Source organism: Argiope bruennichi, chromosome 8 (genome assembly GCF_947563725.1).
Source record: "Argiope bruennichi chromosome 8, qqArgBrue1.1, whole genome shotgun sequence".
NCBI lineage: Eukaryota > Metazoa > Arthropoda > Arachnida > Araneae > Araneidae > Argiope > Argiope bruennichi.
Window position 1 is genome coordinate 5,191,577 of NC_079158.1, and position 13,375 is coordinate 5,204,951.

Below are 13,375 nucleotides of genomic sequence, written 5' to 3' on the forward strand. Positions count from 1 at the left end.
ACTGGTATCATGTATAAATCTTGTTCCAAATTGAAAAAAAAAAAAAAAAAAAAAAAAAAATCATAGCTGGCCTATTAAATTCCTACAAGTTTTAGTCTTGTAATATAATTTTATATATATATATATATATATATTTTACTCTATCTATGAAAGGCACAGCTGTGATATTATATAATTTCAGAAATTTCAAAATGCACATAAAATATGTTGTAGTTAAGCCACATTTTACACAAATAAGCATATTTATAATATCCAAATTAAAGAAATTTGACCCATCCATAGTAGATGTACAAGCATGTTTATATTATATTCAACAATTACAGAATCTTAAAATTAAATATTTGTCAAGGCAAGAGAGAGGATTTCTTTTTTAATTTAAGTCGATTAAGAATTTAATTCGTTTGAGCTATTAAATGGGAAGGTTAAATTATTCATAGTCATTATTAAAGAAGAAAATGTTTATGATACTGTTACTATTAGTTCTTCCTCTCTCAAACCCTCGGTACAAATTCAACACAAAAATGGATTAAAAATGAATTTGATATACACATTTGATAACAGTTTGGCACTGAAATGGCATCATCATACTTTCATTGTTTAAAAATCAAACTATGTGAAACACAAAACTATTCTTAATAAAGATATAAAATATTTATGTACAGAGAAAGAAATTTATATCTATTGCCATATATGTGTGCATTTGTATACATATATAGATATATACTCCATTTTCATAAAATATAAGTTTTTCATTATTATTATAACTATTTTTAAATAATATTTATAGCAACTTTTACTGAGGTACTTCTGAAGTAGCTCTTTGGAAAGCAAGTCTTTTAAAGACTTCATTTCTGAAATTGTAAAAGCAATGATTATTGCCTATTAAAATTATTTATAAATTATAAGAATGTATTATTCATAAACGGAATTTTTAAATTATTAAAGTTTTTTTTCGAATTTTTTAAAAAAAATTGTTGTTTTATTTATTGATACGTTTTTGATGCAACATTAAAAACTAATTGCATTTCTTTCACCGAAATTTGTCAGTTTTAGGATCATTTGACTAAAAGATAAATTTATTTGCATTTAAAATGAATTCATTTTCTTTGCAATTACAGAAATACAATGAAATAAAGTATTTTTCTCTTAATATGAACGCAATTTTAAAAAGTGAAAAAAAATGTTTAAATTACTTTCAGTGCCTTCAAAATTCTCAAGAATATTTGCACAGATAAGAATATATATTTAATACACACAACATTTTAATCGCTTCATCTCATTCACTTCACATTGCAACTTAAATTTTAGATATAAGAAGGAATAGAACAATTTTCTACTCTTACGTGTTGAATAACACATATTGGGAAGGAGGGTGATTTTAAATATACAAATTACTTTTAACTGGGATCAAAGAATTTTTCATACCTTATACATTTTCCTTCAAACCGAGGAACATTTAAGACGAGTTGTGAAGAATTATCTCGAAGATGGCAGTCATTGGCTTCCCTCGGGTAACACGGAAACTAATACTCTTGCAAAATGTCCATTAAAAAAAAATCAATTGGAAATTAATTTTTTTGATAGGGGGACTTGCAAAGGGCACAAAAATTAAACTGCAATGGAATTTATTTCGAGGAATTTCCGTACAATTAAATAGCACAAAAAAAAAAACAACAACATATGGAATTGTTTTATCTTGTGACATCCTATCCGCTTCATACATATTTTAAATTAGCAAGAGTTTGTCATGCCACCTTCAGTAGAGTTCACACACACACACACACACAAAAAAAAAAAAAATGAGTTACGTCTCTCGAAAAATGTTGCGATATTTTGTTCATCTTGCTGAAAAGAGTTCACTGCATTTGGTTTCAAGATCTGTTTTTGATTGGCTGTCACTTTTGGTTTCACACACAAAGGCAGTTCTTAAGGGTATTTTGACACTTGTGTATTTATGTCAAAAGTCCTGCAACTGCGCAGGACCGGTGTCGAAAGTTTATCACGAGCCTTGCGAACTCTGGCCACCGGAAGTGGGTGACGACGATGAAGAGAAGCCCATGAAACCAGCACCGGGCGTTGTTATTTTTGTGCTTAATCGGGAGAGCCTCGGTTCAAGACAGAGAGATGTTTGGTAAAGCTCTTCATCAGGCATGAGACGAGTGGGATCCAGCAGGTAGTTGGTCACCTGATGGAAAAAGACGGCGCGTTAATTTTTCTCTTGGTGTCCATCACCATAATTGATACGTGTTGCTTTGGCTACAGAATGGAGGATGAAACCAAAGTGGATGCGATAGCATTGTTCTACCTTTCTGATTGTGTATTACATTTTTGATATGATTAATAATTATTCATAATAATGGTAATATTGGCACTTAGATTTTATTTATCATAATTATTTATCATATCATGAGACACATATCCTTTACGCAAAGAAAATGGGAAATTATGTTGACATAACCAAATTCAATTATTTCATTGAAAAATAAAACGCGTCATTCAAAATGTGGTTCGGAAAATGGAGCATCAGTTTTGCCCCAAAATGGCCTTCTAGTACCTTTGAAGCGGTAAAGGGTAAGTTCTCAAAACTTTTTTCAATTCATCTGTTTCTTCTTATCAGAGTCATTTTTGTTTTCTTAGATTAAACTTAATCTTAATTCTCTATTATTAAATATTCGTTGATTTCTTTACATTTTAAGGCACAAGAAAGTATCTTCATTTATTGCATTTCGAGAAAGGTTCCTGAATGTCTGTAATAGCATTGTGTTGACAAATTCAGGCATGTGCCACTCAGTCCTATATACAGGGTGTTTTAAAAATGTCAAGCATATAAAAATTCAATAATTCGTAAACAATACGGCTAGCATAGAAAGAATACGAGGGAAATTGTTTTTTTCATGTAATCGCTCTTTATTGTTGGTCAGTCTGCAATTAAAAATAACAAGATGATTCTGCAATTGTCTCTAACAAAAGAAAAAGATGGGTTTAACGCGTTCTTATGCGGGTTTAAACAACATTGCTGCTGCTCATGCTCCGTCGCATCTCCAAGAATGGCGCTTTATGCTGCTTAGAAGTGAGATTTCTCGTCACATCGCTGTATTTCGGAATAGAAGGGGGCATAATAGTGAACGTCATTGTTTTATCCTACCTAGCATGCAGAACTATCTGGTAGTTCAAACTGTGCACATTGACTTCACAACGGAAAAAGAAAAATCTGGTTTTGTTTCGATACTTTTGTACGAACTACACCTTTCTATTTTCAGTCGGTGGCGAATCATTGATTTTTCAAATTGTTCTGAACTTCTGAAATGCTCTGCCCTTAAAAGCTGCTTAATCGAATTTAATTTTAAATAAGATTTTTCGATATGACCCTATTTTGTACTATGAAACATTGTATTTTAAATAAAATTGATCCATTTTATATAAATTTTTCGATAGTCTTGAAACTGATATAAAGATTACTCGATCACATTTATTTTCCTACTTATTGCAAAGTTGAATGATCACCTTCTGTAGAAATTTATTGAAAAGATATTATTTACTCACTTTTGGACTCATTTCTATTTTGTATGGTGTTTGTTGAAAATGGCGAATCTCTCGAATAACGTGAGCAATCTAGAAAGGAAAGAAAACAATTTAGCATCTTAACATGATTAGTATTTAAGAAAGAAACTACATGTCTCTCTCTATGTATATGTGTATAAAACGATAGCGCATGTGGCCCAGGAATTGCTCTTATTATTTACTGCTGAATGGCAACTGTGAAGAAATATAAACAAATCACTCTATAAATTGATCCACTGAATGCTTTTACAGCTGCACTTAATACTTTGTTAATTAATGGAGCTGCAAGATATTATCTATTTTCCGGGGAGGACTGGCATTTCATTAAGCCAGAGAAAACAAGGTGTAAAAGAAATTAAAAAATAGGTCTCAAACAGAAAATTTAACATGTGCCAAAATGGACTTCGCTGTGTCCAGAAGGATAATTCCGATTCCACACTCATCATTTAAAAATTCAATAATCGGGTCGAACGAGCTGATTGTCATAGCCGGCTAATGCCGTTACAAAATCCTATCATTCCGTTTGTTTTCATCAGGGTTGCCACTCAAATTTGGAGAAAAAAAAATTCCCCGTGTTTTCTCTGTATGTATATAGGCAATATAAGAAGAAATACGCGAACAGCATTCATGTACTGGATATAATGGAATAACAATATTCCATAGCTTTAATAAGTGGAGCAAGCAAGAAAATGAAGCAACAATTTAGCATGACACGAAATAATAGTATATAAAAAGAATGCTTCAATTTTTAAAGAATTTTTTAATGAATTAGTCAGGTGTAACTGTTATGTGAATACTCAAACCAACCGATAATAGCTAAATTCATTCGAAATGGGGTGGGGGATAGCGTGAATAACAGCATGACTGCATAAAAGAATCGTTATCAAGTGAAAAATTTCTATACTTATAATATCAAAAATCCTTCATTAACAAAAGTTGCTGTGTAAATAATTACGACAAATGGGTGAAATATTTTCTTGTATTTATCATATTTAAAAATTCTAACTTGTAATTCTTTTGTCATTAAGGAATACAATCAAATAACACTGAATTTAAATTGATGCGCTGAGAACATGTCGAATAATTATAAAAAAAATAAATATTGCATGAATTCAATTGGAAGTGTTAAACGATGCTTGCTTACCATCCTCATCTTAGAAAAATTGAGCAGTCCCTCGTCGGTGAAATTTGGAGTGCCTTCTTCAATGAAGGACAGGTCTGTTAGGTACATGCCGAGGTAAGGAATGCACGGCGGATCGCACCTGGAAGGAGAAAAAGAGATATTTATAATATCCGCAAGAAAAGAATGTCAATTTTGTATAAACTGAAATAACTAACGATTTAAGCCGTTATCAAATGAACCTCAAAAATGATGAGTTAAAATAACGAAAGAATTCGACTTGCCTATGAAGTGCATCACGCATATTTCGAAACCTTCCGTCAGCTGAAACTAGATTTTGAAGTTTGTCAATGCTTTGTTTGGTCTGAAAAGAAAAACGAATTACTTTATTTGTGATAAGATTTCAAATACATATCGAACAAGTTGAATATAATTAATAGCTTTAAAAATTGAATGCAAATTTATAGTAAAGTAATCATGGAGACACACACACACACAGAGAGAGAGAATAAGCTAATATGCATTGCATTGGTAATCAGAAAGCAACAGTTCTCTAAAATATTTACAAATTGTAGCACATAATTACATTATTGCAAGACATATTTTCCTTTCTTCATGGACTTAACAAGAATCACTAATCTAGATATAGGATAAATAGGAATGGTTTCTGCTGATGAAAATGGAACCTAGGCATAATTGGAAGTCTAAGTCTGATTTAACTTCTATATCTGAATGTATGCAATTTGGCAAGCACTTCGGAGCTTCTCCTTGGGCCATATTTATGTTCAGTTTGGAAGAAAACAAGAAAATTTCCCAACAGCCCCCCCCCCTCCCGAACTCGGAAAAAGCCTTCATTGAAGTGCTAGGCCCAACATTTCCTGAATCGTGATAAATCATTGCACAGCCAGAGGACAAAAACCTCTTGTAATCAATTTTTTTGATTCAAGATTTGTTCCCCAGCTTAGTTGTGCTTTCGCTGGATAAAGGATGGGCAGTGCATGTTAGTGCTAGCAGTCACGGCTTACCTTAGTAACTGCGACCTTTTTGAAAACAATTTTCGACAAGGCCTGGTTCTCAGTTAATTTTCAACCAGAATATAATATAAATTTGACAAAGAAAACTTTTGAGAAATACGTTTATTAGTTAACTATGAAAAAGAAAATTTTTATTTTATTGTTTACTAGCCGCCTTTGGCGACCAGCCGGTTCGCCAATCTTAATGTTCGTTAAAATTTTAATAATTAAATATTTTATGCAATTTCTACTTTAATAGCTTCTTCATCAAAATATTTTAAAACTTCAAATTTTGATTATCATATAATTCATTCATAATATTATAAAGGCCTTCAGTCATAACGTAATATGTATCTCTCTCATTTTCTGTTAGCACCCGTAGAATTTATGCTTTAAATTAAAGTGGAAAGAATTTATCTTCAATTAATATAATAATATTTTTTACTGAAACAAAGGATTTTTTTATAATCTGCTTACTGAAAATAGAGTCACTCAGCGTTTAAACTTTATGGGCACTAAAGAATATCTTTTTTAATTTATGTAATATCTCAAGAGTTGGTCAACAAAATTTTCTTAGATTCATTATGAGCAGATTGATTAATTAACAATATTTAAATTTAAATGCATCAAACACTAAGAAAATAAAACAAATCGTTTAAAATAAACGGTTGAAAACAGGTTTTAAAAAAACTACTTAAAAAACGATGTACTTAAAACTATAAGCATATACAAAAAATATATAACTAACATAAATACAATTTACTTACAAAAGCATACAACTAACCCAAAAATAATTTAAATCATCCATTGATAACGTTGTCATGGCAACAATCAGAACAGAATGCGCATGCGTGAATTTTCTTCGCCGGTTACGTAACGCAAATACGTGATTTTTTCAACGCCAGTTGGGGTAATGCTATGCGGATTAGAAATTTTTAATTTCCTTTATTCTGTTTTATTTTAATTCAAAAGTACTTCAGAATGAATCTGAAAGATTGATTCATTAACAATGTTTAATTTTAAATGCACCAAACATTAAGAAAATAAACAGAACAGATTGAAATAATCCGCCGAAAAATTTTTAACCCTAGCCTCATTACTGTTGGGAGAAAAAAAAACTGAAGCCTTTTTCGTTTGGCGCTGGGGATAATGGAAGATTTTTTTGGCGGAAAAGTTGGCGGCGGGGAAAATGGAAGATTTTTTTGGCGGGAAAGTTAGTTTTTAATTAATAATTAAAATTCTAATTAAAAAATTCGAAAAAAGAAACCCCAGGTGCACATTCCCAACCTCCAAGGTATACATGTACCAAATTTGGTAGCTGTATGTCAAACGGTCTGGCCTGTAGAGCGCCAACACACACACACACACACACACACACACACACACACACACACACACACACACACACACACACACACACACACACACACACACACACACACACACACACATGGAGCTTTATTATAAGTATAGATAACTTTTTAGTCAGTAACTCTTATGATATGAATTACAGAATCTTAAAATATTTTTTTTTCTCAAATTTAAATCAGGTGATACACTCCTGAGTGTCCCAGCAAAGGCAAATGGCACCCGGAGTATAATGGGATTGTTCGTTCCTAGCGATCATCATCGATTTATCCAAGTAAATGGCAGCTGGAGCATGGCACTATTTTTTTGCCCTCTGTCGTATTTAGTTTTTTTTCTTTTAACCTAACATAATCGCACTATTGTTTTGTTTCCATAGCGCTCCCTGCCTCTGGAACTCAGGTCATTTATAAATGTCTCTTTGCTCTCCCGTTGCTACGCCACTGCTCACGTGGAATTAAAATTTTATAGATGAATTCATAAATAAATTTTTAAAAAAAAGTTAAAATTGTGTTGTCAGAGGGAATGCAAATGCGCACACAATTATGAAACTCTACTACATCCAAAAGTGAGTGAAAATTCCACTATAAAGATAGACTTTCCATTAATGACATCTATTAAGAATGCCACTGCAAAGTGCACAAGAAAGAAAAATAAGTAATGTATATCATATGCATGACTTATAAAAATAAATAATTTCAAGATTTAAAACAAAATTGTTATTGGCACCATAAAAAGAGTTAAATCATTTTATTTCAGAGTATTAAAATTGTTATAAAGGATAAAAAAATAATTTCTCGGTGTTTAAAAAGAAATTGTTTCAAAATTCAGTTCGAACTGAATTTTCATTTGTCATAATTTTGTTTACGTCATTCAATCGAAAAAAAAAAAAAAAAATCTTATTTCCCATCAAATATTTGAAAATTTTCTCTCTCTCTCTCTTTTTCCTTCTCTTATTTCATTATGAACATCCCAGTGGCAGTTTACATTTGTATGCATTTACACAAATCTATTAAAACAAATCTTTGTTAGCAAATAATGGAAAGAGCAGTATTTGAGACTCATTCGAAGCTTGCACAAAAACTCAGTTTATACAAAAAGTTGAATTAACAAAACGATTAGAGAATACGCCGAATTTCAAACTAAAAACGTGTAAAGAGTGATTTATTCATAATATTGAACAATTCTAATAAATAGTGGGTAATGAATCAATAAATTATGACGCTTAAAATAACAAAATAATATTTATTGGTAAAATTTTTAATAATTATTATATTAAGCTCCCTTAAATTTTTAAAACATACATAAGTAAAGATTTTTTTAATTAACCAATAAAAATAATAATTTATTGAATAACAGTCAAATGCCAGAGGGAATAAAATACCTTGACAAGGTATTTATTTATAACCGCTGTAGACGTTAAATACGCCCGTGATTCATTAACGAAAACTTCGCAGAAATTTCAATGAGTTACAATTTGTCGTCTTTAAATAAAACAAAATAAATTCGTCTTACACAGACGATATTTTATATAAATAGGAAATTCAAAGAACCATAGACTCCACTTAGCCAAGTTGCAGAGTAATAATGATTTGATACATCTTTTTTAAAAAAATAGGTTTGATATAGAAGTCCCTGTATACGTGTAGAATTCTTTTTCAGCTTCAAATTACATCCTTTTGGGAAATGTGAATGCTTTTTTCTAATCTTCTATCCTAATATATATATATTTTTTTAGCTTATTAAGAATTTAGGGATTTCTGAACTGTAGTTCTCGACTGTAAATTTATTAGTTCAGTCTAGTGCGAATTCAGTTTTCACAAATACTAAAAACTGATTCTGCTTGATGTAACTAATGTGAGGTGAAACCATTTTTTTTATTTTGCTGCAGAGATGCTCTCTACTTAATAAAGAAGGTTTCGTATTTTTTTTGGAATGTTTTTTTTTTTTTTTTTTTTTGCAGGAATTGGACGTTATTTTGGTAACTGAGCTTTGTTATTGTTGTGTGTCTTTCGGTCTAGATAGAATTGGACGTTCCTGTTCATTGCATAGATGACTCTGATCAGACCAACTTTTGTGGATCGTGTTGAAACAAAAATGGACTCTCTCCAAATGGTTGCTATGAATTGGAAAGTCCAATTCCAGCTAAACTACCAATTACCACATCACTCAGAGAGCTTACCAGTCTTCTTTTATAAGAATTATACATAACTTCTTCTACAACAAGTGGATAATCTTCATCATGTAATAAGAGCTGTCATTTCAGCAAAATGGGGTCGCACCTCTATTAGCATTCGAACACATTGACACTTCAAATTCTTTCATTTATCTTACAAATGAAATTGCATAATTTTAGAAATTTAATGCCTGTGAAATTAATAATGAATAACAATTTTTTGTTGTTCTTTATGTCTAATTCACTGCAATTTATTTTAGATACTTAATTTATAAGCAGAAAAAGTATTTAGAATATTTTTAATCTCTTACTGAATTTATTATAACTATTCGAAGATTGAAATTAAATGGAGGAAAAATCCCTCGTAAATCATCTTCGAGAGCAACCGAAATTCGACTTACGGCTAAAGCGATATTTTTTTAATCAATGATTTTTGTTTTGTTTTGTATGGATTTTTCTGGCACAAGAGCCATGGTTTTGGCTACGTTGCGGCAAATGAGGGTTAAAATCATTTCAATGAACAATAATCAAAAACGGATTGTGTACAAAAATACCCCAAAAACAAACAAGTTTAAATGAGTGCATAAAATTTGACAGACTTTAAAAATGCAAAAATTTGTGCACGTGGTGTGTTACCAAATAAGAAAGGTAATGGAGTGTTCGAGTTTTGAGAAAGTAGCAAACGCTGAGCATTAAAATTTGGGCATTCTGACAATATATGTTGGACAGACATTTGACAGCCACACTGAGAACATAGAGGTGGTTATTCACCTAGCAACAAGTGGAGATGGGTGAATCTAGTATGCCCTATATGTAACAGGTTAACACTGTGTCTGCTTTTCGATTCGGTAATAAAGACCACAGTTGTACATGAAGTGTAATAGCATGTAGTTTATTATTAATTTTTAGGTCGCACTAGGCTTGACATTTGAACTAAAGAAGCATTTTAGTGTGCTTATTTAAGTTGCTTACGGGAAAAGATGTGATCGCTGGAATACTTCCCAATTTAGCAGCCTCATTGCACAGAATTCCTACATGAGAGGGCATCCAACAGAATAAGATAATAAAATCACGAGAAGTCAGTTTGTTCAAAATATCTAGGATTTTTAAAATCAAAGGATGATTATGAGGATGAAGATAAAATGATTTTAGTGATTGTAAAGCAATTAGAGACGCGGTATAAATAATAAACTTTTTTCCCGGTCTCTCAGAAATTTCTTCAAATGCATATAAAACAGCAATTATTTCTGCCGTAAAAATTGAACAAAAGGAATCAAGTGTAAATGAAATGGCTGTATCTGGTAAGACAACAGTGAAAGAGACATGATTAGATGATTTTGACCCATCGATATAAATTGGAAGAAAGTCTTTGTATTTCTGTCTGTGTTCAAGGAAAATTTGCTGATAAATAGCTTCTGTTGTCACAGCCTTGTTAAAAGTGTTAAACGGGTTTAAAAATTGCATATTAAGATTTTTCCAAGGTGGAAAGCGATTTACCAGATGTGGAGTTATATGTAGGTGAAGCAGATTTTCTGAAAGGAAGTTTTACATTCTTGTAAAAAACACCGGTTCTGATTACTTTCTAGCCTCTTGCAGTCTTACTGAATAAGGACGAAATTTAAAATTATAAAATGGATGATTCAAGTTTGACTGAATTCTAAAATAATAGTTCAAAGACAGCATTTGTCTTCTTACATCAAGGGAAGGGATTACCCTTCTTATCATCATTCGATATAAAGACTTTTCACAGGGGATGTCCTAAAAGCTCCAGAAAAAAGTATTTAATCAATGATATTCGATTAGAATTTTTGTGTAAACTGTTTGGCTTTGATGACCAGCTTATTGATTCTTAAGGATTTTAAACTATTGACAAGGAATACATCGAGGATAAAAAAACCCACCTTGTTATTTGATAAAATTGAAAAACGTGAATTTAAATGATTTGTTACTACAAATTATTGAATGTGCAAATTAAAAAGAGTATATACAAAATAAAAACGGAAATGAAAATCTTTAATAATCTTCATTTTAGCACTGGCAAAAGAAGGCGATTGAATATTTTCTTGGATGAATTTGAACTTCCTCATAATATTAAAAACATTGTTACAAATTGTGTATCAGATTCATTTTATAAAAAAAAATGGCAAAAGGAATGGCGCGGAAATGAAACTGATATTATTAAAAAGGAAACATTTTAAATTTTAAGATAATACAAAATCTTTAATAATGAAACAGATTCATGGTGCGCATTTACTCCTTTATTTGTAATAAGTAAAAGTGTTCATGAAGAAGGATCATCCCTTGACCGCCGGCTGTTGATTCGGAAAAAACTGAAATTCTTCTGGGAACTGTTTCATCGCGAGTATTTCCACAGGCGAGGAGAATAGCTCATCAAAATCTAATGATCGGGATTCTACTCAAAGAGGCCCACTCCTTGGCCAGTGGACGTGTCATCGAAATTCATGCAGGAAAGCACCATTTGGAACGAGTTGACTTTAGTTTGAAATGTTTTTTAAACGAAATTCTGCTAAGTTCATGGCAGTTGCCACGTCACTTTTCTTAATAATCTGCCAATAACTGGGCAAGGCTTTGTTTACGTTAGCGGAATGATCTCCCTCTACATTTGTGTGAATGCGAACAGCTTCCGCACATTTAGAAATTGGTTGCATCGCGTAGAAACTGCGTTTTCTGGGATGCGCGTTCCTTCACCGCTTTCTAAACGGGAATGAAATACTCGGCTCACATCTGTGTGAAGTTCAGATAAATGGCTTCATATTACAGTGAAAAAAATAATGATGAGACAATGAATAATAATAGTATTTTTGTAATAAAAAATTTTATTTTTGAATTACTAACTGAAATGTTGCAGCTGATAGCGTTTCTACAGTATTCTCGATTCGATTCATTTGCTCACCGATTCCGATATCTGCAAGAGAATTCGCATTCATACACGTTCATTTCTTGCAAAAACGTATCCATCTATTCTCGTCTTATTCCACGAAGCAGATGAAACAATACTTACATACTCCAATAAAATATCAATCGAGGATTTTTCCATCCATGAACCCGCAAATCATTATTTTAAAGACATTTTCCACAACATTTAATATATGAGATGAGTATGATTTTATCCATCCGCAGACTCCTCTGTGGATAGGGAGGCTCCAGGGGCGAACAGTACGAGGGAGGATCTATCATGCATTTCGGTTTCTCATTCATCATGTTTGGAAATAACTTGGGAGATTATTTATTTATAAACAGCCACTTTTGGCGATCCACTCATTTGCCCGAAATATTGAGTGTTTTTAATTTAATCTTTTATGTATCGTTTGCTGCCCATGATTCTCTAAAAAGGAAGAATTGACTTAATGAAGTTGAGTTCCATTAAAAACTTAAATGGCTGAGTGTTTTATTTCAAACTGCACGCTGTCACGTACCATAATATAATTTCGTTTATGATGCCTCATAAACGGAACAGATAATACGCAGAATCCTTCTACGTTAGATTTTTACAATGAATAAAATCACGTCAGTAAATATTTGATAAAATGAAGTAAACGTTATAAATTTTATAGAAACGACAATCCATTATTGAAAGTGATGCAAAGTATATATAACGCTGTTAAATTCATGAAAAAAATGAATGTTAATTGGTTTCACTAAAAAGGCAATTTTTTAGATTTTAAAATGGTATGCCAATCAAATTTGGGTTATAATATTATCAGAAGTTATGACGGAAAACTTTCCTCATTTAGCTTAATTTTTAAATAATTAAAATACATAAAAACTTTCTCCGAAATGCCCATTCCCAACTTTAAAAAGGCTAAATTTAGAAGCTCTTGCTAGTAAAACAAAACAGAGTTCGATGCACAAAATGTGGAGTGCCGACACACACACGGACGCACCTTCTTTTTATGTGAGTAGGCAGTTGCTTAATATGCGATTCGTATCTACTCAATCTTATTTCAAGTATAGCAATTCTTTGCTAGTTATTTCAACTTTTGATAATTGACTTTTTCAATAACTTTTTCCTCTGTTCAAAGCAAAGCATAAATTCATATTTGTAATCAAGTTATGAATATTTTTTCAAATATCAGCGTTAATATATCATATAATTATAATATACCAGAAATTTTTTTA

General features: G+C 31.5%; 1 protein-coding gene across 2 annotated transcripts in view; it reads right to left on the reverse strand.

Moving 5' to 3' along the window:
* Positions 1 to 1,155: 1,155 nt before the first annotated feature.
* LOC129981923 (ras-specific guanine nucleotide-releasing factor 2-like) overlaps positions 1,156 to 13,375 on the reverse strand; it is a 327,714-nt gene continuing 315,494 nt past the window's right edge. For both annotated transcript variants that reach the window (XM_056092979.1, XM_056092978.1), the window contains exons 28-31: positions 4,966 to 5,045; positions 4,706 to 4,823; positions 3,544 to 3,612; positions 1,156 to 2,185 (exon numbers count right to left, since the gene is read on the reverse strand). In XM_056092979.1, the coding sequence (XP_055948954.1) occupies positions 2,000 to 2,185; positions 3,544 to 3,612; positions 4,706 to 4,823; positions 4,966 to 5,045 (453 nt within the window). In that variant the 3' untranslated portion in view covers positions 1,156 to 1,999. The remainder of the gene's footprint in view (positions 2,186 to 3,543; positions 3,613 to 4,705; positions 4,824 to 4,965; positions 5,046 to 13,375) is intronic.